This window comes from Oryx dammah, unplaced genomic scaffold (genome assembly GCF_014754425.2).
Source record: "Oryx dammah isolate SB20612 unplaced genomic scaffold, SCBI_Odam_1.1 HiC_scaffold_20, whole genome shotgun sequence".
NCBI classification, from domain to species: domain Eukaryota; kingdom Metazoa; phylum Chordata; class Mammalia; order Artiodactyla; family Bovidae; genus Oryx; species Oryx dammah.
Genome location: NW_024070204.1, coordinates 67,037,110 through 67,063,120, shown reverse-complemented (window position 1 = coordinate 67,063,120; position 26,011 = coordinate 67,037,110). Strand labels below are relative to the sequence as shown.

Sequence of the window (26,011 nt, the reverse complement as noted above, 5' to 3'; positions counted from 1 at the left end):
AAAAAAAAAATCCCATGATGTTGATACCATCATTTCCATTTTTAGAGGAGGTAGCTGAGGCATAGAAAGGTTAAGTTGCTGGTCCAAGATCACTCAGCCAGTTAGTGGTACAAATTCAAATTCAGTGGTGAGAGTCAAATTCAGGCCTGACTCCAGAACCTTTTTGTTTAGTGTCTAAAGTGAGTTCATAGTCTCGATTTAGGAAATCTTTGGGGGTGAGGGGAGGGGAGGTGGCTGGGTTAGGATTTCTGATGCAGCAGGAACCACTCTTTCAGACACCTGTAGGGAAAATTCTCTGGGAAACAGAAGTGAGTGGAGAGGGTCAGTTCTGATCCTGACACCCAGGCAGGGCCATTAAGCCAACACAGAAAACAGACAAAGCAGAGATCTTTACAGATGGCTTTAGATGTTTTGTAAAGGAGCCAGAAGCAGCGCCAGCACCTTGGCCATCAGAATAATTCAAGGGAGGATGAGTGGGGTGTGGATAGCAATCCAGCCAGCCCCACAGAGGCATCAGGGCCCCAGCTCTGGCCAGGCTCACCTGGGCTGGCTCCCCAAGGCCACCAAGAGCGGGTGGGGTTGCCCTGTCCCAGCCCCAGGGCCTGGCTTCCCGTCCACAGGCTACAGAGCGTGAGCCAGGAAGCTGCTGAGACGGCACTGGGTGAGGAGGCCCCCGCGGGTGACGGCCTGCGGCACAGCAGGCCCGGGGGCCTGGCCCCTCCTACCTTCTTCAGGCTGCAGGGAGAACTCATCTTGCACGCCGTCCTGCCCTTCCAGGCAGGTTGCAGGGACCCAGCCTTGCTCTTCAGCAGTGCTGACGAACCACCAACCTGGGAAAGTGAGAGTGCAGACTGAATGTAGTTGGGTCACATATGAGGCCTGTGCATCAGAATAACAGACTCAGCCGTGAGAGGAGTCAACGCTCAGGGTGAGACTAAAAAGTCATCACTTTATTAGAGAACACAAATACCCATGCAGGGCTCCCCAGGTGGTGCTAGTGGTAAAGAACCTGCCTAACAACTCAGGAGACATAAGAGATGTGGGTTTGATCCCTGGGTTGGGAAGATTCTCTTGGGGAGGGCATAGCAACCCACTCTAGTATTCTTGCCTGGAGAATCCTATGGACAGTTGAGCCTGGTGAGCTACATACAGTCTGTAGGGTCGTAGAGTCGGACACGACTGAAGCGACTAAGCACATCCGTGTTTACTGACTATTAACTACTACAGACAGGCTAACAGGAAACCTGCTCTTGAGCCTGGGACAGGGCTGGGGAAGGGAGTCAGGGGTGGGGATGTGGAGAAAGGTTTTTCTAAAGGACGAGAGCGAAGAAAGTAGCTACCTTCACCAAGGTGAGCAAAGCACTTACCAGTTTACTTGTATTTTATTATCCCTAATGCACAGACGAAACTGAGGCTACAAGAGGCAAGACTTGTCCAAGTTCACAGAGCTTATGGCTGGGCTGCGACTTGCACCCAGGGCTCTCTGACACTGAAACCACTGCCCTAGTAACTCATCTGAGACACTGATTTTGCCTCTATTCATGTCAAGGTAAACCTGGCTGCAGATGTGACAGTTTGAGAGGCTGTTCACTCAGACTCAGGCCCTCCCTCTTTAGAGAAGGGGCTCTCATGGGGCATGTGGTAGGCAGAGTAATGACTCAGGTGGCAAACAGTTACAATTAAGGTTGCAGACGGGATTAAGGGTGCTAACCCACTGAACTCAAATAGGAAGTTATCCTGGCTTATCTGGATGCTGCTGCTGCTGCTGCTGCTAAGTCGCTTCAGTCACGTCCGACTCTGTGCGACCCCATAGACGGCAGCTCACCAGGCTCCCCTGTCCCTGGGATTCTCCAGGCAGGAACACTGGAGTGGGTTGCCATTTCTTTCTCCAGTGCATGAAAGTGAAAGGTGCAAGTGAAGTCGCTCAGTTGTGTCCGACTCTTAGCGACCCCATGGACTGCAGCCCACCAGGCTACTCCATCCATGGGATTTTCCAGGCAAAAGAGTACTGGAGTGGGTTGCCATTGCCTTCTCCTTATCTGGATGGGCCCAAGGTAATCTCAAGTAAGGCAGAACAGTTGGGGGGAGATGTGGGTAAGGAAGAAAGGCATAGAAGGGGGCAACTGCTAGACCTAAGATGGAGGAAAGGACCACAAGCCAAGGGATGCGGGTGGTCTCTAGAAAATGGAAAAGGCAAAGAGGCAGATCTTATCCAGAACCTGCAGAAGGGAACATAGCCCTGACAGTGCCTTTTCGTCCAGTGGGACCCATTCTGGACTTCTAACCCCTCAAACCATATGATGATAAATCTGTGTTAAGTCTGTTGGTGGTGACTCATTACAGTCACAGGGCATCAGCTCAGGGCCCAACCGGCTCATGCACAGCAAAAGTGGGAAAAACAGGATCTGCTCTGCAAGGTCACAGACCTCCAGGCCCTGGAGACCCCAAAGGAGAAGAGAAAGAAGGGGCAGACTCTGAACTAGCGTCCTGGTCTCACAGGGAGGCCTTGGCTTTCAAGCTCCTTGAAGTAGAAGCCGCCTTCAACTTTGCTTGACTGGGTGCACCTCTTAATACATGTTTAGGGGGCTGAGCAGCATGGGTGTGTATGTATGTGTGTATATGAATGAATGGGGTTGATAAACCTGTGGGAAAATCAGGAAATATGCCATATATGTCTTCCTAAGGACTCACCTTTGTAGGTGTATGTGTGGCAGATAAACTGTCACGACAGCAATGACAGCAGCGATTCACCGGACCATCTCTCGCAGTGCTTCCTGTCTGCCACTGACCCGCCAAGTCCCCACGGCAGCCTGTGAGCTGTGTTCTATTGTGACCCCATTTTACAGACGGGGAAGCAGAGTTCAGAGAGGGGCCAACGTCACAAAGAAAGTGGTAGAGCTGAGATTCACACCCAGGCTGTCTGGCTTCAAAGCCCCCGCTCTTAACTCTCGGCATTAATGCCTCATACATTACTGGAGGGAGTAAACGGGTTTGGCCACAGTTTGGAAGCAGGTTATTTGGCTGTGTCTTAAGATTTAAAATGTGCCTGTCTTATGGTTCTGCAGTGTTCTGGGTATGTGCGTGCTAAGTCGTTTCAGTCATGTCCAACTCTTTGAGACCTCCTAGACCATAGCTTACCAGGCTCTTCTGTCCATGGGATTCTCCAAGTAAAAATACTGGAGTGGATTGCCATTTCCGCCTCCAGGGGATCTTCCTGACCCATATTTCTACGTCTCCTGCACTGGCAGGCAGGCTTTTTACCAATGCCACCTGGGAAGCCCACTGCCATGCCAGTCTTCTGGGTGTCTAACTTAAAGAGACACTCACAGTGTATACATAGATACACTGTTCATACTAGAGAAAGAGAAGACTTATAGTATGCCACCTCTCCAAATAGGGTGCAGATGTTATGGGAATAAGAGCTAAAAGTTGACTTAAGAAAGAGCGGGCTGGGACTTCCCTGGCGGTCCAGTAGTTAAGAGGGCTTCCCTCGTAGCTCAGTTGGTAAACAATATGCCTGCAGTGCAGGAGACCCAGGTTCGATTCCTGGGTTGGGACGATTCCCTGGTGAAGGAAATGGCAACCCACTCCAGTATTCTTGCCTGGAGGATCCCATGGACAGAGGAGCTGGCGGGCTACAGTCTATGGGGTTGCAAGAGTCGGACATGGCTGAGCGACTAAGCACACACCAGTAGTTAAGACTCTGTGCTTCCACAACAGGGGGTGCAAGCTCGATCCCTGGTTGGGGAACTCAGCATCACCAAAAATAAAAAAAAATTTAACAACAACAAAAAACAAAAAAAAGGAAAAGCAAGCTGCAGGTCAAAATGTATAGAATGATACACGACTGGGGTTAAATCTATAAAATATGCATGAAATATGACCTGTATGTATGTGTGTACCATTATACATGTACGTATGCATCTGCAGATATGCACGCATACACACATGTACAAATGCATACACTGTGTGTATACATATATGGGCACACATGTGTACACATACATATACACATACTTATATACACCTGTGTATACAATTATCAAGAAGCATTCACCCCAAACTGACAGAAGAGCAACCTATGTCTGGAAAGGGGACCAGGCAAGGAGTTGGTGGAAAAAATTACATTTTAACTTTATTATTAATGTTTCAAGAAGAATATATCCATATATTACTTGCGTAAGTAAAACATAATTAAGAATAAGTGTTGACTTTGTGGACCACTTGAAGATTTGAGCATCTGCCCTCTTTCCCTTGCTGCCCTCTGGACACACCAGGCTCATCTTCCACCCCATCCCTGCTCCTCCTCTCCTCCCAGCAACATGTTCTTCCTAACATCACTCAAGGGGCTGAAGCAAAGTGGGGGAAGGGGGCTGGGCGCTCCCTCCCTCAGTCTCTATGGAGCATCCCAGTCACACCCACGAGCTGACTATACTCATTTCCAGGAATTAGAACGTCACATGGCCTCGGGGCCAGCTGGAACTGGTTAGGAGTTCCAGCTCGGCAACCTGTCACGAGATCCTGCGTGAGTGACCGAGTCACTTGGAGTCTTAGTGTCTTCAGCTGTGAAGCAGGAATAACAACTGCTGTATTGAGTAATCAAGGAGTTTTGGTTGGCTAGATGCTCATCTCCTGACTAAAGGGAACACACTCCAGAGACTGCTGGAAATGTTTTTTCCCCTATTTGTTGGACCTTAGCTAGTCACTGCAGAGAAGGCAATGGCAACCCACTCCAGTACTCTTGCCTGGAAAATCCCATGGACGGAGGAGCCTGGTAGGCTGCAGTCCATGGGGTCGCGAAGAGTTGGACATGACTGAGCGACTTCACTTTCACTTTTCACTTTCATGCATTGGAGAAGGAAATGGCAACCCACTCCAGTGTTCTTGCCTGGAGAATCCCAGGGACAGGGGAGCCTGGTGGGCTGCCGTCTATGGGGTCGCACAGAGTTGGACACGACTGAAGTGACTTAGCAGCAGCAGCAGCTAGTCACTGGGATATCAGAGACTGGCTCACTAATACAGCTAGCCAATGTCACATTTTAGCCACAACAAAGTCAGTGGGTCTCTGTCTCTTTTTCCTGGAGAGGGTCCATTTATGCCCTGCTCCTTGATCTCTGTTTTCAATGGTGCCAATGCCCTATTCTGGCTAAAGAAGACAAAAGGGAAGGAAATTCATATTTTTGAGCACTTGCTGTGTGCCAAACACAGGCTTGGGCACTCTCTATGTATTGCCTCATTTAATCCTTGGAGCACCCTTTTTGATGAAGCGACCTGCATGGCTGTGAAATGCAGAGTTCAGATAGGAATCCAGGCTAAGTGCCTCAGCATCTCATCACACTCTGTCGCAGCCAGTATCCAGACAAATGTTTTATGGTGCTTCTCTTAATTGCATTTCACAGATAATGTGTTTTATTTTTATTTTTTTTTAATTGGAGGTTTGTGGCAACCCTGCATCAAGCAAGTCTATCAGGGTCATTTTTCTTATAGCATTTGCTCACTTTCTGTCTCTGTCACATTTTGGTAATTCTCCCAATATTTCAAACTTTTGAATCTTAGCCACTGGACCACCCTGTGATTGGTGATCTTTGATGTTAGTACTTCAAAAAAACTCAGCAAGAGAGTATTCTTAGCAAGGGAGTATTTTTTAAATTAAGGTACATACGTTGTTTTTTTTGATACAGTGCTATTGCACACTTAACAGATTACAGTACTGTATGCTGTCCTGCTGTGCTGAGTCGCTCAGTCACGTCCGACTCTTTGCGACCTCATGGACTGTCCATGGGGATTCTCTAGGCAAGAATACAGGAGTTGCCATGCCCTTCTCCAGGGGATCTTTCCAACCTAGGGATCGAACCCAGGTCTCCCGCATTGCAGGCGGATTCTTTACCATCTTAGCCACCAGGGAAGCCCAAGAATACTGGAGTGGGTAGCCTGTCCCTTCTCCAGGGGAACTTCCGAACCCAGGAATCGAACCAGGGTCTCCTGCATTGCAGGTGGATTCTTTACCAACTGAGCTACCAGGGAAGCCCACAGTATTGTGGGCTTTTATTTGCACTGAGAAACCAACAAAATTCACGTGATTTGCTTTATGGCAGTGGTCTGTAACTGAATCTGCAGCATCTCTGAGGTCTGATGGTATGTGAACAGTGGCTCCTGTGACAGCAGGAGGGCTGAAGCAGGGTGTCCATCCCGCCAGAGCCCACAGGGGACAGAACCTTCATGAGGACTCCCGTGGCAGCCAAAAGCAAGTCAATAGAGCAAATTTCTGCTGCAATGGGGGGCTCTGGCTCCAGGTGCTTTGAAACCAGAAGGAATGTCCATCAGATGTGAACCTCAGGACAGTCGATAACATGTGACCCAAAGGATGCTGGTGAGCTGTGACCAACTGGGGTACTCAAATACTGTGATCAAACAGGGTCAGATTTCTAGAGTCATCAACCGGATCTGTGGAGACTGACCGGCCTGGACTGGCTGTTGCGGTTTCTGCCCTCCCCAGTGCTCCCTATCCCAGGGGCTTGCTGACAGCGCGGGGCGGCAGGGAGGGAGTCCTGGCCCCTACCTGACTCGTTCTTCTCGATGATGTCCACCACCTGCCCCACGCTGAGGCTGATCTCCGAGCTCTCCTGCTTCTGGTAGTCCGCCACCACCACATACTGCTCCAAGACCATGGGGTCCACTGAGGTCAGGTCGCCCCCTGGGGGTACAAATTGTCATCAGGCAATCTGTGTGTGAAGGGACAGGAGCCAGGAATAGTGGGCAGGTGGGTCATGAGGATATTTCAATTAGAGACAGAAGCTGTGGCAGGACTGGTCTCTGTGGTCACCTCACCCATTTATCGTTTCACTCATTTGCTCACACAACCACTGCAATTTACCCAGTGCCTGTCCTTGTGCAGGCACTGAGGGTTCAGAGTTGATTAAGATGTGGTACTTGCCCCAAAGAGGACGACAGCCTAGTGGGAAAGTTCATTCATTCATGTCTATTTATCTGTCTATCGATCTGCCATTATTCATCCATCACACCCACTCAACTAAACACCCACTCATCATCCATCCAGCCAAACATCTATCTGTTGCCATCCATCCATCCAAAAGGAAATCGACCCTGAATATTCATTGAAAGGGCTGATACTGAAGCTGATACTTGTCCACTTGATGCAGAGAGCCAACTTATTGGAAAAGACTCTAATGCTAGGAAAGATTGAAGGCAAAAGGAGAAGGAGGTAGCAGAGGATGAGATGCTTACACAGCATTATCAACTCAATGGACATGAATCTGAGCAAACTCTAGGAGATAGCGAAGGACAGGGAAGCCCGGCGTGCTGCAGTTCACGGGGCCGCAAAGAGTTGGACATGACTTAGTGACTGAGAAACAACGAGTTTTTGATTAATGCATTGCTGGAAACAACCAAGATGGCAGACAAAGAATGAGCAGGAAAAGGAGGCTTCATTAAACGGAGCGGTCAGCGGACCCCTCTGGGAGGTGACATAAAGCAAAGACCTCCGAGACAAGAAGGCATAAAGAAATGGGGACAGAGCAACGCAGGCAGACTGCCGGACAGGCCAGGCCGGGAGCCTTCTAGGAACTGGAATGGGGTGGCTAAAGTCCAGGAGCAAGGAGAGGGCAGTCCTGTCTGAGATCACTTTGGCAGGCATGGGCCAGAGCAGGGAGGGTCTGCTGGACCAAGGCAAGGAGTCTGGATTTTTTTTAAACCCTAAAGGAGAAAGCCATTGAAGGGCTTTAAGAAGGGAATGACAAGATTTATATCTTTCCAAAGACAATTCTGGCTGCCACATGGAGACTGGATTAGAGCCTAGCAAGAAAAAAAGCAGCAGGCCAGATGGAGGTTGTAGATTTGCAGACAAGACAGGATGGTAGCTTTGAACGAGGGCAGGGGCAGTGGGGGAGAGGCAACCTGGAGGAGTCTGTTCCCACAGGATGCAGTGCTGTGCAGCCCTGCTTAAGTACTAAGACATATCCGATAAATCAATGAAAAGCTATCACAGGATATGGGTAATGTAAAGGGACATCAGACACTCCAAACAGAGGGGGCAGCACTTTCAGAGCAACAAGCTGAATGTGGTAGGGGGCAGGCTGGCTCTTGTCGCCACCAGGCCTGGTTTTCTCAAAGTCCTGATTCGAAGTATTTCCCCTTATATTGTTTCCATAAACTGCTAAAATAGCCGTTTATATTCTGTGTCCAAATACACCCAGACGGAGCGGAGTTTGTGCATCTCTTCCCAACGCTGCTGGGTGGTGCCTTACTGAAACTGGCCATAGTGGGAGTATTTACACCATGGAAATCGGCAAATGCTACAAAGCGGGGCTTTCCATCAGAGGGCTGGTTGTGAAGTATTTACCAGCAGGCCACTGCACCCCAGCCTCTGGCATCCAGAAGCAAGAGCCCTTTGTTGGAACCACGCTTTCTGCGTTTCTGAGGCAGAAAATCAGAGCAGGGCATGGTGGCCGGGTGAAGGGTCACTGCATTTTGGCTCTGTGACCATGCTCTGGCCATTCACCCTCCCAGGCTGAGGGTCACAGAGCAAAATGGCAGGGCCCCAGGGTAACCTTGCTACACATACCCTGTTGGAGAAAGCGTGAGAACAGAAAAAGAGGGGAAAAAAAGAGATAGAAGATGTGGAATGAAGGTTCAGAAGATTGGGAAGGAAGTGGCCCCATGTGAATGCCTACCACAGGCTACACTGTTCATAAACCACCTTGACACAACCGCCCTGGAAGGTGGATATTACCACTCTCCTTTCATGGACAAGAAGACAGAGGCTCAGTTATCAGGTGACTTGCCTCAGATCCCTCAGCTAGCTGGTGACAAGGCCAGATCTGAAGCTGGTCCATGTTGTGGCAGCAGGTGAGGAAAGAAAAGATGGTAGGAAGGAAGGGTGTCTGAGGTCTTGCTCTCCTCCCCTGTGGGTTCCCCCAACCGCCCCCAAGTCTTAATTCTTTGCAGCTTCAGGGTGGTCTTCACGACTGCCAGCCCTCTCCTCCGCTGTTGCCTCTCACCTAGGTCAGTCTGCAGAGCTGACTTCCTGCCAGCCTCAAGCAAGACAGACGGCCCAAACCAGCCCGGCAACTTGAGCGCTAACACCAGGCTGCAGAGCAGGCTGGTGCCTGGCCCCTCCTGCTTCCCTTCTGCACAGTGACCTCCTGACTGGCTCCTTAACTCCCCGGCACTGTGCTCCTAGGAGGTACTCTCCTGTGAATGAGTAAGGCAGACGCTGGCTTGCTGGAGGCTCTTGGCTCAGGCCATCGTGAGCAGGAGACACATTCCTAGTGAATACAACAGATAGAAACCATGGGTCTACAGTGTTTACCCCAGAATACAGCCTGCCCCAGGGTTTGCAGCCCCAGGAATGCAGCTACTCGTCCGTTTTAGCCCCTTTGGGGCTGGGCTCATGTAACTACGCTTCCCTGGGTCTCCCCCGGAGACAGAGAACTAGAGAGACACAAGAGAAGCGCCCACGTGAGTCAGGCTGCACGTGGAGACTGCTGCTCAGGTTAGTGCTCAGAGACAGCCCAGGTCTTCTGGGCAGGCTAGAGGGGCAGGAGGTGTCTGCACACATGTGTGCATGTGTGTGTGTGGGGTGGTTCTCTGCTGCCCCTAGAGGTGGCCGTCAGGACTCACCCTCCCAGAGCCACAGGCCTGACGTGGGAGGACCTTCTTGCTAGCACTCTATCACCTCGCTTCACCCACATCCTCAGGACGCCACATCCTCTGCACCAGGGTCTGAGAAAGGCTTCTTGGGGGCGAGGTGCAGAGGCGGGGCACCCTGTGATTGCCCTCCATCCCGCCCCTCTGTGTCCTCCACACTGCAGGCAGAGCGCTCCCTCAGAACCGCCACCCTCTGCTCAGCACCTGCTGTGGCTCCCTTGCACCCTCAGGTCCTCCATGACCTGCACTGTTCTCTTCTCTCTGCTTATACTTTTTGGCCACCTCATTCCTGGCTCACTTGTAAAACTGGAAAGCATGCAGGCGCCTTTGCATAGCTGTTTTCTCTGCCTGGGATGTCTTCTCTTCTCCTCCGCATTCAGATAGGAACCACCTATACTTAGCCTCCTAACTGGCCTCCTGCTGCCAGCCTTGACCCCTACAGTCTATTCTGGACACAGCAGCTAAAAGAATCACACTTTAAAAAAGTGGCTCACAGTTCGAAATTCAAGGCCTGGCAATGGCCTTCACTTCACTCCGGAAAAGTCCCACTGGCCTACAAGCCCTCCCTGGTCTGTGCTGATAGTTACTTCTCCACTCTCTCCAAGGTGGCACAGATGGCTACTTCTCCCCCATTCTTTCTTCTGCAGTAAATAGACTTGCCTGAGTTTTAGCTTGGCACAGGGCTACTTGGAATGAGACTCCTTCACACTGGGAGTGGTCACATGACTAACTGTTAGCCCAGTAGGATATAAGTAGAAGTGTTTTATGTAACTGCTTGGTAAGGATCCTTACAGGAGGGGCTTACTCTATTTCACCCTTTACTTGTTACTGCTGGCTAAAACGTGCAAGTGATGGCTGGTGCTGCAGCAGCCACCTTGGGCCATGAGATGACCTCAGAAAATGCTGGCCACATGTGGCAGAGCAGCAAGACAGGAGTCTGGGTCACTCCTATTGTCAAATACAATATTACTTCTGGACTATCTATGGAATGTGAACTGAGAAACACAATTAAAAATTTAAAGGCACAATTATTTTTAGTTACTATGCTCAGGCCTCCTTGCTACTGTTTGATAACAAAGCAATGTCCACCTCAGGGCACTGTGCATTTACTGTTCCCTTGCTAGGGACAAGTTTCCTCTAGATATCTGCAGGGCTTCCTCCCTCCCTTCCTTCAGGCTCCTGCTCAAGTGGCATCTCATCAGCGATGTCCCCTGACCACCCTGCACTTACTTCACTCCTTTTTATTTCGTGCCATCATGCTTTTTTAAAACCATCATGGGTTCTGTATATTTCCTTGTCTCCTTGTCTGTTTTTCTGCTCTAGAACATAAGCTCCCGTCAGGGCGGGGACTCAGTTTCTTGTTAACTGCTGTACTCACACTCCCTAAAGGCTCACAGGCCCACGGCCCATTTTTGTGCAAGGGGAGCAAAGAATGTACTTTTACATTTTTAAAACCTTGTAAAGAACAAGAGGGAGAATAAGAAGAGGAAACAAAAAAATTAAGAGTCTGTATGCAGCTTGCAATGCCTAAAACATTTACTATCTGGCCATTTAGAGAAAAAACGTTTGCCAACCCTTGACCCCAGAACATGAATGGCATCGGCAAAGGCTTAATAAATATTTTAACAGAAGAATGAATATTTTAAAACAGCTTTAAATGACTTCTGACCTCAGGGAGACACTCAAATGCCTTCTCACACAGCATTTACACTGTTTTATTTTGCTTACACATCTGTCTTTTCTACCAGACTGTGAGGTTATCGCCCACATGATGCTGGCCTTTGCATTCTTGGGGGCCTAGAACACTATCAGGCACACAGTAGGTGCTTAACAGACAATGAACGAATGACCATGTTGGTCTTACTCACGCAGCACAGAGGCTCAATGAACATTTGTGCTGCGAATGAACAAGGGATGAATGGAGACATCTAGAAACCCTTCCCGCTCTACACAGCTCGGGCCTCTTCCTGAGAACACACCGTGCTGAGTCCATCGGCAGGCACCTGTCCACCTCACAAGCAGCCAAAGACTACTCCTTCTTGTCTGTAGGTAGGGACGGAGGCTCTGGTTAAGCCAGGGTCCGGGTAAGTCAGGTTACTCTGTCCAGAACGTTTAGCAGTTGCCACCTGCTTTTAACAACCGATGGTGGTCCAGTGGTACCACATACAATTGTCAGGACTCTGGTCAATGGACTGCTCTATTCATTTCTGCGCCAACTCTCCTCACCAAGCTGCCAACCAATCTAGGATAACCATGAGCAGTGACGGGACCAGGGAGTGATGGGATTCATGGTGAACAAGCCATGAAGTCAGGAAATGAGGAGGGCAGGGGGCAGGGTGGGGGACTCGGTGCTGGCCTGAGCAGGCCAAGTGCTGGCTCAGGGCTCAGCACTCCTTCCAAGACTTGCTCAGGGGCCAGGTCTGAGCCTTACATCTCCTTCCTATTCTTCTCTAACAGTAGCTTTAGACTGTAGTTTCCTGCCACTAAGTGGCTCAGAATTGGAGCTGCTTTTTCAGCATCAGTTCTTCCAGGGCAGGTTACTTCATTTTACCCAGAGGACTCAACTTATCAAAAACATCATTCGTTTGACCTACAAGGAGTCTCAAACTAGGCCACAGGCCATTTAAGTGTTAGGTGGAGACACCTACTAGAGGGCTATGATATTGCAACCAGGCTTAATAATGCATAGGAATCACAGTACTTAGAAGCTGATACAGACAGAGCTAAGTTCTAGGAGTTACAAGCATGAAGCAAAGTATTTCTAGATAAGAAATGTCACTCTTGTGGTCCAGCAGGGAACAAGAGAGAAGGGAACGGTCAGGAGAAAGGAGGAGCTCTGACAGTGGAAGGGAAATTTTATCATTAAGGAAGTATTACACTATAAAATTTCCTCAAAAGATAATAGCTTTCACCTACCACAGAAGCTTTCTGTTTGGCTATTTTTTTTTTTTCCTTCGTGATGGTAGCTTTAGAATTTTTTAGCTGATAAGTAATGGTGAAGTAAGACTTTACTTCTAGAAATTCACTATACTGTCTGTCTTGCTGAAAGAGCCCCCAGACAAGAGACTACTTCGATAAGTAAAGGGTAGAAAAATCAGAAAGAGATGGTCCTTAAATAATCACATGCTCTGTTAAATTTTGGTAGGAGGATTTTTTTTCCTGCAGGATGAGCAGAATTTGAGACCACATTAGCCAAAGTCTGCAGGAACCAGCCAGCCAGCCAGCCACAACAGGCATATTCTGGAGAGATAAGCCTTCTTCAACTCACAATTCTGGCATAGAAACTGCAGGGCTTGGGCTGTCAACATTAAATCCTTTTTGAATTTAATCAGGGAGGCTTGTTCTAACTTAAAGGAAGTGTTCAAAGGTCAGATAAAAAAATAAGGCTAATCCCACCAAGGGTTCTTAGTCTGAATGAAGAAAGATGCTATTTTCCACCCAGTTGAACTATAAATAAATCCGTCCCCCATCATTGCAGGTGAATGATGTAACAGTGGTCACCACAAATTATAGAGCTCCTTCCTTCTTCTCCAGACCGGTCCCCTCATTAAGCCTGTTCTGACTGAATACCTTTGTTTTCACCAACCAGAGCTGTCTGTTTCCCCCTCCCTCCTACCCTCCACTCCAAGAAAGTCTCCGCACATACAAAGCCAGAAACTCTATGACCAGCCTAAGACTGTCTGCTTCTCTTCTCCTCTCTGCTCTTTTCTAAGAAACCTATCATTATCCTCAGGGTTCAAGGGCTATTTGTAGCTTTAGCAGGATGTCACGGCTCCGGCCAGTACCTATTAAGCTAGAAAGTAGAGCTATAAACAGACTGATTGGGAAAAGGCTGGAGTTCATGCATGACCTCATATCTTAAGGCAAAGAGATGCAGTTCTTTTCTACTCTTCCCTGCAAGAATAGCCTTGGGGCCTGTAAAGCTGACCACAGGCCTGGTACCCAGGGGGAAGTAAAGGGATAAAAGATGTTGAATTTGGCATTATTACTGATGCTGGATGAGAACACCTTTGTGCGCTGAATGAATAATAGTAGCATAAAAAGAGCACATATATCCTTAGAGCATGCCACACACTGTTCTAAGTGCTTTACATATTATTATATTAATAAATCCTATAATAATCCTACAAGTTAGAATACTATCCTTATCCCCATTTTACAGATGACGAAACTGAGGCCCATGATAAGGCATCCTTTTTCACTTCGGGGATCTCTGCTTGGCCTCCTCTCCCCTCTTCCTTATCAACCCCCTCAAACTTCTTGGAGTTCCAGATAAAGAAAAGAATTTAGAACTCTGGAAAGCTCTGAAGGCCATGTTGCCTCCAGAGGTGGCACAGGCTTGGGCCTTTGCAGACATGCAGGATGTTCTTGGGCTGCAGGAGGACAAAGTTGGGCGATTGTGAATCTAAGCTTATCCACCCCAGGTCTGTGAGAACTCAACCTTTCCTCTGCACATACTCAAATCTCACCTTCTTTTTTTCCACAATTGCTCTTGATGAAAGAGTCATGCTGTCCAGGGAATGAAAAGTACATCAGGAAGGCAGAGAACTGGCTATGTGGAAGTGAGTAAGGGAGCTGCCTGCGAGAGCAGTCATCACTGTCCAGATCAGTGGCTGATCGAAGGAAGCGCACAGACAGGCCTGGCACGGAGGCTGGCGAATGGATCAGGCCCAAATCTACTGCACACTCGCATTTCTGAGCTTGCATGCTGTTCCCTCAGTCCCAACTGCTCCTCATTATCCATCCATCCATCCATCCATCCCATCGCTGTATCCCCCATGTGGTGCCCAGGGCCTGGGACATTGCTCAGTAGGGGTATACTAAACATCAGATCAATAGGAGAAATGGAAAATATTCTTACCAGATTTCTTTTTCCCAACATGTTCCCTGTATAGGAAAGAATGGGGGTGGGGAAGAGTAATGAGTCAGTATCTTTTGTGTATTGCTACGAGTTATTCCATTAAGAAAAGGAGATTTTTTTCTCCTCCCACAACATCTCCAGTGAGTGAACCTAAGATCCAAGATAGCCCCAGGGACCCAGACCTCCTTAAAAGAAGGAATTCCTTTTAATTTTCTCCTTTTGCTCTGGTGCCCTGGGGACAGCATCTCCACTCTGTTTGTAGAGGAGGGGGCTCCAGGGAGTCGATGGGCAGGGGTGGGTATGCAGTCTGAAAACAGGAGGTAGGCCCCCACGCTACACGGGCCCTGAGGCCACCTCATCAGGCGTGGGAGAGGCCTCTTCTACCCTGAGCAGTGCCCTGAGCTGAACAATCGGAGCAGGAAACTCTTGGTGGTGAGTGGAATACATTGCACACATCCCTCATGGTGACACTCAGGACACTATTATGGGCTGGAACCCATACAGAATGAGTAATCACTTTTTACACTTGTTAACCACGTCAGGGTTTATACACACAACTGCATTATGAACACAATGTTACAAATGAGGGTTTACAACATATTTTTAAGTAAATTATCCCATTAGTAAAGAGCTGTCCAGTGTTACAGAAAGTAAGATGAGATAGTTGGATTGAGACAGATATTGTGGCAACAGCAATATTAGCTAATACTTACTACTAAATTCCTGATAAATGCTGTTAACTTGTGCCAGGATCCTGCTAGGTATTTTGAGTTCACTCACTTACTATTCATAATAACCCTCAGAAATAAGTACTCTCTAAACACCCATTTTACAGATGAGGACAGTGAGACACAGAGAAGCTAACTAGCTTGCACAAGGTCACACAGCTTGCAAGCAGCATAGCCAGGATCTGAATCCAAGTCCATCTAAATTTTTAAGGACTGAGATGCAATTCACTTGTCATAAATTTCATTCTTTTGAAGTATAGAATTCACTGTTGTTGTTTTTTTAGTATATTCACAAAGTTGTGCAACCACTGCCACCATCAAATTCCAGGAAATTTTCATCGAAAAAGAAACCCCATACCCCTGAGCAGCTCCTCTCCATTGCCATTCCTTCCAGCCCTTGACAACTATTAACATGCTTGCTGTTTCTAAGGCTTTGTCTATTCTGGACTTGCACTATGAATGGAATCATACAATAGGTGGCCCGTGACTGGTTTCTTTCACGTAACAGGATGTTTTCAAGGGTCATCCATGTGGTAGCTCACATCAGTGTTTCATTCCATTTTATGGCTGAAAAAGATATTATTCAATGGGATACCACTGTGTGGATAAATCACACTCTATCTGTTCATGGACATTTGGGTGGTTTCCACTTTTTGGCTATTATGAATAATGCTTTATGAACTGTGTACACAAGTTTTCATGTACACATTTTTATTTCTCTTGGTTATATACATTGAGATGGAATTGCTGATGAAACAGTAACTCTAGGTTTAATTTCTGAGGAATTGTCAGGCTGTCTCCCACAGTGGCTACACCATTTACATTGTCAGCAGCAACATAAGGCGTTTCAATTGCTCCACGCCCTCAACACCACTTGTTAGTGTCTTGTCTTTCTGAGTCCAGCCACACTAGTGGGTATGAAGTGGTATCTCCCTGAGGTTGGGACTTGCATTTTCTGATGGCTAAGGACGCTGAGCATTTTTTCATATGTTCACTGGCCATTTCTGTATCTTTTCTGAAGAAATGTCTATTCAAGTGTCTGACTTTAAAGTCTGGGTTTTTAATAATGTTTTGGTGTAATCTAAAAATTGGGGAGCAGGGAGCTAAGCTCTGGAGCCCGGGGCTGCCCTTCTGCATGTCTGGAAGCAGCAGCAGGGCTGGGCCGGCCAGGAGTGGTGTCCTCTGGCCAGGCGTTGTCCAGCGAGGCCCAGGGTCACACCCTGTGTGGGGGAAGGCGAGGTGACGGGGGAATCTCCCCGCTCACAGTCCCTGCCGTCCACTGCAGACAGGGTCCTGGTCGGAGCACTGTACCTGGACTGACCCCCAGGACCCTCCCATCACTCTACTCCGCAGGTGGAAACACGGAGGCCCACAGAGGTGACGCGCTTCTCCCAGGACTGGAACCCGGCAGGCCTGGCTGGAGCTCACTCTCCGACCAAACCCCGGACAGTCCTGCGGGAGGAGCTGTCCTTAAACGGCCAGGTTCAGGACACACCAGCAAAGGCCTCTTAAGTCTGCTTCTAAGCAGAGTGCCCTGTGCCGGCATGGCCGTCCAGGCTGTGACCTGGGCCGTGGTCCGGGACACCTGAAATCCCGGCTCCCGCCCTGCTGTGTCCCCGACGCTACTGCCGCACTGGCCCAGCTGGAGTGGGGAGTGAGGGGTGGCAGGGGGCTCTTGGGGTCAAGCAGCAGCTGGTGTGGGCTCAAACAAGCATGCTATTTCCTCTGTGTGACTTGCTTAGGGTGATCCCAAGTTTTCCCAGGTATGGCAGCAAAACTGTCCCTCTAAAAGCACCACTTGGAACCCATGATGTCTTTGCTTAGAAATGCTGGGCAAATCTCCCAATCTCCATTGCAAGCCCTTACTCAGGGCTGAACATCAGAGACTTGATCAAGGGACTAACGCCACTGAGTGGTTGCCCTCGCAATTCATTACTCCCTAAACAACAACAGCTAGGTGACGCTGTCTGCTCTGGCCCCAGAGCCACCCCTTGGGCTCTCAGCAACTAACTTCCTTCCTTCCTTCTTTCCTCCCTTCCTTCCTTTTCAAAGTCTGGCTTAAGGACAGGAAGGCATCACTAGGAAAGTATCTGTCGTATGCCTGACACCATTATCACCCTTTATGAGCAGGATATTGCTTCACCAAGATGTGAGCAAGGTTAGCTATGCCCACTTTACTGATGAGGAAAGAGAAACTCAGAGACGTCAAGTCACTTATCCAAGGTCACAAAGCAGGGAATGGATAGATAGGAAACTTCCCTTTCCTTCCAGGAAACCTCTGGAACCAGATAGATACACTCCGCAGGGTGCTGTTACTTTGTGCTTTTGGGGGGTACAGTCTAGGCTGTGTTTTATATTTTTAGTGGATGTTCTTATTTGCGGGTGTGTTTGTGTGCGTATATGCACACATGTATTCACATGCTCACATAGCCTTTCCCACAAGTATAGAAATCTCCTGAGGGCAGGTGCTATTTTTCTCTTGTATTACTCCTGAGGGAAGAAAGGGAAATGATCATTAAACACTATAGGTTGTGGTCTTTTTTATTTTTTGTTTCTAAATAAATGGAGCAGTAAGATTTCTTCTAGCACTCAAAAGGTTATAACTGTAGAAAAAAACTTTAGATTCTCAGCACATACTGTCAGTTGAAACGAATTCTAATCGATTTAATGAGTAAATATTAAAAGAAACCCCAAACCATAAATCAACTAGAAAAAAATTAAGGGAACTATCTTGTGTCTGAATGGTAACTGCCCTTCTTAGACCAAAAGAAAGTGAAAGAAGTCACAACTGAAAGAACTGGGCACCAGATTTGACTTCACAAAAATATAAAATTTATGCACATCATAAAATCCAGAAACAAAATGCATGATAAAAGGGACAAATATTTACAACAAATACAGCAAAGCTAATTCCTTACTATATAAATAACAAAATATTCCTTACTATATACAACAGTAAAACCAACAGAAAAACCGAGCAAAGAGATTTACCCCTTCCAACCACGAGTCAAGAGCTTAATCTTACTCTTGAACTTTAATGCCAACCAGCTTGCCTCTTTTCTAGCTCAAAAAATGCCCACCAGCCTGTAAGGCTCCCAAGGCAAGAACTGGGATTGTTTTCCAGGCTTTCAGTGTGGGTGGCACTTGTGGGAAACATTTAGGAAATTAACACACTTGAATGGGTTGACCCTGTCTCTGCGGGGTTTTGCCCAGAGATGTGGGGGATGTGAGAGCCATCTGGAAGGCCTGCGAGGAAAGACTCTGGTCCTCCCATAGGAGAACAGGCATCTTCGCACAGTACCCACTCCTTCCAGGGACGTAGTACAACCAGACAGACCAACTAGCTTCTTCCTTAGCATCTCATAAAAGACTGCAGAACCCAAGCATTTTGGCTCTGGCAGCCAAGAAGATGTGAAAACTGTGTACCTACTACGTGCCAGACACTATGCTAAGCCCGTCACACATACAGCCAAATCTCACAATGACCGTGGGTCCCACATCCATGGATTCAACCAACCTTGGATTGAAAATGTTTGGAAAAAAATTTCCAGAAAGTTCCAAAAAGCAACTTATATTTGCTGTGTGCCTGGCAACTATTTACAGAGCATTTATATTGTATCAGGTATTATAAGTAATCTGGAGATGATTTAATGTATATGAGAGGATGTGTGTAGGTTTCATGCAAACACGGCACCATTTTATATAAGGGACTTGAGCATCCGTGGATTTTGGTTTCTGTGGGGGGGCCCTGGAACCAATTTCTTTGTCAATAATGACAGTACAATTATTCCCACCTAAGAAGTGAGGAAATGGATTCACCTGAAAAGTATAACAAAACTCTAACTCCAGGAAACTGGAGAAAATCTATGTTTGGAATTTTCTAACATAATACCCAGGGGGCACCATCATGATTTCAGCCCCCAAACTCCAGAAAACCCGTGCTGACCATGTCCTAAGCTCCCCATTGTTGCTTCTGTTCAGTCTCCCGGCAACCCATAGTGTGGGTGGGGCAGGTGACGCGTCTCGTTTCACAGATGAAGTCAGTGGGGCGGGAGGGGCGGGGCGGGGAGGGGGTCGCTCTGCCCAGGGGGAACAGCTGGCTGCCTGGCCAGCAGACCGGAAGCACCCTGTGGGCACAGACTGCATCTGCCATGTCATCTCCATGTCCCCCGTGCCCAGCCCTTGGGCCTGGCAGTGGGCAGGCCCTCGACACCTATTTCCTGAATGGATGAACAACGCTGGCACTCCTAACTGGGAACAGCACTGGGTTTAGACCTCCCAGTCCTGTGTTCCTTCTGCCAGCCCGAGCCAGCCAGTCAGTGGGGAAGGTCATGCCATGGCACCAGCCTCCCTGACAGCCCGGGCCCTCTGGAGGGCTGGCTCCCACCCCACGTGCCTCAGCGCCCTTCCTTCCCGCACAGAAGCGCCCAGACTCTTCTCCAGCACAGCAGGCTGCCCCAGGCCCGGCCCTCGCCCATCTCTGCAGATGAGCTGGGGTGAGGCCTGCTCAGAGGCTGAGGACACACGCACCACCCTCGCCAGGCAGGAGGCCGAGGACACGCAAGTTAACACTCACAAGGGGTGCCTGGGTGGCAGTTCTTAACTTCAGGCCCCTGAATGGGATCTGATAGAACTGAGGACCTCCAGAAACTGGGGTGTTTTGTTTTGTTTTTTTTTTTTTTGAGAGAAGGAAGAAAGCTTTTATTGGGTTCTCTAAATGCTCTGTGATCCTCCTTGAAGCTAAGATCTGGGATGCTGAGATGAGGCAGAAAAAAATTTGGATGTCACGGAATCCAGTGACCCAGGGAAGCCACACCCAGGTCAGATCTGCCCCTCAGGGGCTGGTGTTTTGCCTTTCCTCCCGTGGGTACTGAGTCTGGTTTGTGGAGTGCTGGCCAAGTGCTTCTCTCTGCAACTTGTCATTGGACTCTTGAGCAAAGCTGCAAGGGAGGTGCTATCAGATCCACCCCATGAGACAGGAGATGGGCGCAGGTGTGAGGAGCAGCCTGCCCAGAACCACTCGGCTTAACAGTGGCCCAGCAATCCTCCTGGTGAGGGCCTACCTAGGGGCATCTTGGACAACCCTGGGATATAAACAGCTGCAGCTGGGTACCCAGAGAGGAGAAAATACCATGGGCCACCACTTTTTGAGCTCTTGGCAGGTTCCTGGAATTTCTACTTGTGGTAGCCACTCCATCGTCACTATAACCATAAAGTAGGTTGCTATTCCCGTTTCACAGGGATGGAAATCAAGGCCCAAGGCTACACAGCCCATGTGTGGTAGAGGCGAGATTTGAACCTAGAGGTACCTGATTGCAAACCCAGACTCTCTTATCTTTAGTCTGGCTGTCTCTTTTGTGGAAGGTATACACAGAGCTTACATTCAGACTCAGGTAGACCTGGGGAAGAGTCACCTCACCTTTCCCAAACTGTGTGACCTTGGGCAAGTCTCTCCTATTACCGTGAACCTCAACTTCCTCATCTGTAAAATGGAATGACAACTCCTACCTGGCAGTTCTGTGAGACAATGAAATAGGAACCGAACACGCTATGCTCCATATCCTTTGATTCACCTCCCCTAAAAATGAGACTCAAAGCCAGGGGCTACAAGCCTGAACTGACAGTTTAACTCGACTGCCTGGGAGCACTGCAGACAAAGATCCCTTGAGAATATCTCACCTTGTCTTGTTCTGCCCATAAAAGCTGGGGAATGTTGACCAGGCACAAATGATGAAGACACCAGGAACGGAAATATCAGCCAGGATGGGCTGCAGGCCCAAGAGCAGATTTACACTTATTCTGCATCTTTCCCAAAAAATCCATGGGCTGGCAAGGGGATGTTCTGGTTCAAAAGATTCACTGGGGTCCCTTATGAAATATCAGCCCCCACACTTCTGTAGGCTGTCTCTGAGAAGCTACATTCACTTATGCTGGGCTTGTCACAGGAAACGATATTTATTACAGAAAGTTAAGTTTATCACCTGTGGATAGTTAAACCATTAGTCCTGAGTGAGCAGCTCACTCTGGGTGACCTCCAAACTTGATTCTGCATGTGGCTCTGTGAGTGTGTATAAATGGCTTGATTCTACCTGTTAGAACTCTTTGCTGCTTTCACCTTACAGGGCTATTGAAAAACTAAGCTTTGTGTCTCCACCAGATTCACTTCCAGAAGGCAACGCGGGTCTTTTGAGCCCCACCTAATACTGAACCCACGAAAGCCTGGGTCACTGCTGCTGCTCTGGGCAGTGAGTTACACTCAGAGCTAAGAGGAACATTTGCACTCCTCCCAGAACTGTGCCTGGCTGGCATGTCTCAGCTCTTCCTGCCAGGGTCCCAGTGGACCCCCAAGCCTGCCAGCTCTTGCTCCTATGACCCAGGACAGCCCAGCACCTGTGGTCTGTGTCCTCCACTCCCTCTCCTGAGACTTCTCCATTAGACAGATCCCTTCTCTCTGCAAACAGGCAGGAGGCCTCTTCCCCCAAAAGGGCTTTTTTAAATAAGCACCATGCGTAAGTCAGCATTTCCTGCGGGTGCCACCCACTGCGGGCCTAAGAAGGCCGGCGGGCAGGGGGTGTTGGGTTCTGTGTGATGCGCACTGCACGTGGGGGGCGTGCAGGCTGTCTGCTGCAGGAGAACGCGATCACACCCTGGTCCCACCACTCACTAGCGACGGGGCATCCATGGGGTCTGCCTCACTCACACCCCTGGTGGTCGTGCGCACATCTGCCTTCGAGGACAGGGCACACGGTCCCACCTCGGGGGCTCACCATCTCCTGTTCACATGCCATGGGGAGCGCAGGGCGTTAGGGAATTCAGAGGTGCATGCGGCCGGCTTCCTTCACCTATAAAACTCACCTACGCCGCCTGTGGTCACTGAGGAGGCCATAAGAGGTAAGGCCTGGCAGGGGCTCCAATGAGAGAATCTAGTTCCGTTTTTACTTAGCTTTCCTGTAATTGCTCCTGGGCTGGCTGGTCCGGCAGGAAGTAGGGCTTTGAGAACACGCTCGAGGGAGATCCACCAACCAACTTACTCTTTGGGAGGATTCAGGTCCTCCGGTCTTGTTTCAAAGAACTGTAGCACCTCCTCACACTGGGAGATATACGGCGGCAGCTGGATCAGGGCCTGGGGAAGAGACACGCAGGCGAGCTCAACGGAAGGGAAGAGGGGTCAGGAGGCAGAAAGGCAAGACTCCATCACGATTGCCCACCCCCCAGAGTTTCAGATTCAGAAGGTCTGGAGTGGGGCCTGCGAATGTGCAGTTCTAGCAAGTTTCCTCGTGATGCTGCATGGCTGGCATAGGGAACACACCCACACAGAATATATACACACAGATATTACAGGCATACTTTGACAAAGAATATGTACATATTTAGACAAAACAATAAATTGTGCACAAGGCCCTACTATATAGCACAGGGAACTATATTCAACATCTTGCAATAAACCATAATGGAACAGGATATGAAAAAGAATATATATATATATGCATATAGCTAAACCACTTTGCTGTACACCAGACACTAGCACAGCATTGTAAATCAACTAGACGTCAATAAAAATGCTTTTAAAAATGTGAATTTCGTGCCCTGTCATTATTCCTCTACATCACCATCTCTACGGGACACTCAGTGTCTGTTGGATAGAAATCTCCAGCTTTACTCAACTAGCTGCCTACTGACTGGCGACAATTAGGTTGTCTCCAACGTGACCTGCCCGCGTGTCCTAACTCATGGATCTGAAGGGTTCAAGTGAAGCGACTATTTTATGATTTAGGTAGAGGTCAGAGAGGTTGAAATACCCGGGACGTCCCCCTGCTCATGTCCACGTTCATCTGCCCCTGTGGCTTATCATTTTAAGGAGCCTCAACTGTCCCAACCAGCTAGATAAGGAAGCAGTGGGGGGGTGGGGGGGTGGGGGGGGAGGACGACACAAAGTGGACCCAGGCATTTCTCATGCTGATTTATCTACCAACAGCTATTCAATGATTCAACAGACATTTACTTTATGCCCAGCACTGACTAATTTCTGGGTCTAACAGGACAGAATTACAGGGTACATCCCATCATGAAAGGATCTGAAACAAACTCCATGGCTCCAAAATGAATCAACAATTTAATTTAGCAAATATTCACTTAAGCCCCCTCTGGCACAGGTTCTGAGGATGCAAATCTGAGTGCAGTAGAGCTGTTTCATGTACACACTTTATTATAAATTCCCAGCAGGGAGAGGGCCAGTGCAGATACCAGAATTTAAACAGCACGGGTGTGCTATGGAGTGAGGCAGGACCCTGCTCTCCCCGCAGAGGCCTCATTCCTTGGTGTTTCTCATATGCCTTCTTACCATGCTGAGTGTGGAGTCTGGAGTGAAAAAGATTTGTCTTGTAATTTCTGTGAAACAAGGCTCTAAAAGCCATCCCCACCCACAGTGATTTTCTAACCCTGCCACTGGACGATGATGGACTATGGAGAGATGGCTGGGGGGTCTCCAATGTGGCGCGTTATACAGCATTTTCAGGGGGTATTTTGCCCCTACATGATTTATCTTTCTGGTTTTAAAGAAGTTTTAGTTGTGGTAAAATATATATAACGTCATTACCGTCTTGATCATTTTTACATGTGCCATTCGGTGGCATTGAGAACAGTCACGCTGTGGTGGGACCATCACCACCAGCCATCCACAGGCCTCTTCTCATCCTGGGAGTCTGCAACCCTGCGCCCATCAAATAACAGCTCTCCACTCCCTCCCGACCGGGCCCCGCCACTTCACCTTCTGTGTGTATGACTCTGACTACTGCAGGTACCTCGTTCATATGAGGGCAATCACACAGTACGTGTCTTCTTATGACTGGCTGGTTCACTTAGCATCACGAGCTCAAGGCTCATCCACACTCTACGCAGTGTGTGTCAGAATCTCCTTCCTTTTCAAGGCTAGATGGTATTCCATGGTATGTATATGACACATTTTGTTTATTCACCCCTTGAGATTCAAGTGGTTGCTGATCCAACAGGACCTTTGAATCAGGCTCTGACTTTAAGTCACCTCCCTTCTCCTGATGTATGACCTGACCCAGCCTGAAGTGGAGAAGTGGGTGGACATGTTTTAGCAGTGTGCCTTCCCTGGTCACTGTCAACTTTCTACAGTGGATAAGGATAGAAGGATAAAGGATGCTGACTTGAAGGGCCTGGTATCTGTGACTCACTGATATTTTTTATTAGCCTTGCGTAAGTATCTTCTGCCCTGCAGCAACTTTCCAGGACCAGTCTTATCCAGGCCAGAGGCAGAGAGCTCAAGAGGGAGAAAACGGACCCACCCCCTACCTCACATTTCTGACCCCCTTCTCTTTCTGGGTTGGAACAGTATTTATTCTCATGCTGTCCTGGGGCTCCCTGTGGGTCGCTCTTTCCTCTGAAATCCTGCAGTTCTCGCAATTGGAACCACATAATGAAGGAGCTGATCATATTATGCTGGACTGTGGTGTGTCCTGGCTGCCTCGTGGGCAGAAATCTTGTGGCTCCCCCCAGACTGCAAACACAACATTCCCTTTCTGTGGGCTCAGCACTTGACGGCTCCTTAAATACATCTGTCTGCATCATGCCATATCATCCTGAGAGGGCTGGCCCACTCTAGAGATGGGGAAATGGAGGTTCTGGGGAGGTTAACTAGGCCACGTGGGGGCCAAAGGAGCTGACTCCAGCTCCTCTACCTCAAATCTACAGAGGGTTTCCTCCCGTACCTTCCCTAGGTGCTTCGACAGTGCTGAGAGGGCCTTGATATCTGGTCCAAAGTGTCTGCTGCATAAATGAGGATGAGGCCTGGAGGGGGCCACAGTCTCTGCCCGGAGGGGCCCTGTCTGCTAAAATGGGCAGAGACCCCAAAGGACCAGTGAAGAAGGGACAGTGAGGCCCACAGAAGACAAGATCATATTCTTGTCTGTTTCTGAGCAATTCCTAAGGAGGTAAAAGCCCAGCCAAACCCGCGAAGCATAAAATAAATCCAAGTCACTCATAAAGGGCGGCTCCAAACATGACCCGGGGCACAGCAACAGTTCTGCTTCTGAAATAGCCCAGAATCATCTCGTGTTTGGTCTGTAATGACAGAGAACCACAGTTCCAGGAAAACTCTGGTTCTGTTCCCCGTGGAATGGATAGACGTGGCTACTGGACATAGGGCACGAGGAGAGGTGCGGCGAGCAAGTCCTGCTTGTCTGTGTAACGCCAGACCGGTCCCGGGTCTGCACTGGCCAGATTCTAGCACCTCTGAGCTTCAGTCTGCCCGTCTGTAACGTGGAAATAAGTAACTCCCTACCTGGAGGGTTTCTTGTGCTACAGAACAAGTGAGCAAGTGTTTATCATACACTAGCTGCTTGATAAACATGTGGTTAACCCTGTGGCCCCCTGGGCTGTACCAAGAACCACAGTGTGCTGCTTGCTTCCAGGGGTGACTTTAGAGTCAGCAAGGTGATTTAGTTCAGTAACAATGCCTCAGCTAGAGAGAGAGGGTTTGTCTTCAACAGAATTTTAAGCGCACAGCACAGTACTGTTGGCTGCCGTACAGCAGATTTCCAGAGCTGATTCATCTTGCTTGACTGAAACCTTATGCCTGCTGCTGCTGCTGCTAAGTCGCTTCAGTCGTGTCTGACTCTGTGCGACCCCATAGACGGTAGCCCACCAGGCTCCGCCGTCCCTGGGATTCTCCAGGCAAGAACACTGGAGTGGGTTGCCATTTCCTTCTCCAATGCATGAAAGTGAAAAGTGA

General features: G+C 48.8%; 1 protein-coding gene across 1 annotated transcript in view; it reads right to left on the bottom strand.

Moving 5' to 3' along the window:
- Positions 1-26,011, bottom strand: part of SH3PXD2B (SH3 and PX domains 2B) — a 120,249-nt gene that overhangs the window by 28,342 nt on the left and 65,896 nt on the right. The window contains exons 5-8 of the mRNA XM_040262750.1: positions 22,287-22,378; positions 14,528-14,553; positions 6,560-6,694; positions 726-830 (exon numbers count right to left, since the gene is read on the bottom strand). Of these exons, the coding sequence (XP_040118684.1) occupies positions 726-830; positions 6,560-6,694; positions 14,528-14,553; positions 22,287-22,378 (358 nt within the window). The remainder of the gene's footprint in view (positions 1-725; positions 831-6,559; positions 6,695-14,527; positions 14,554-22,286; positions 22,379-26,011) is intronic.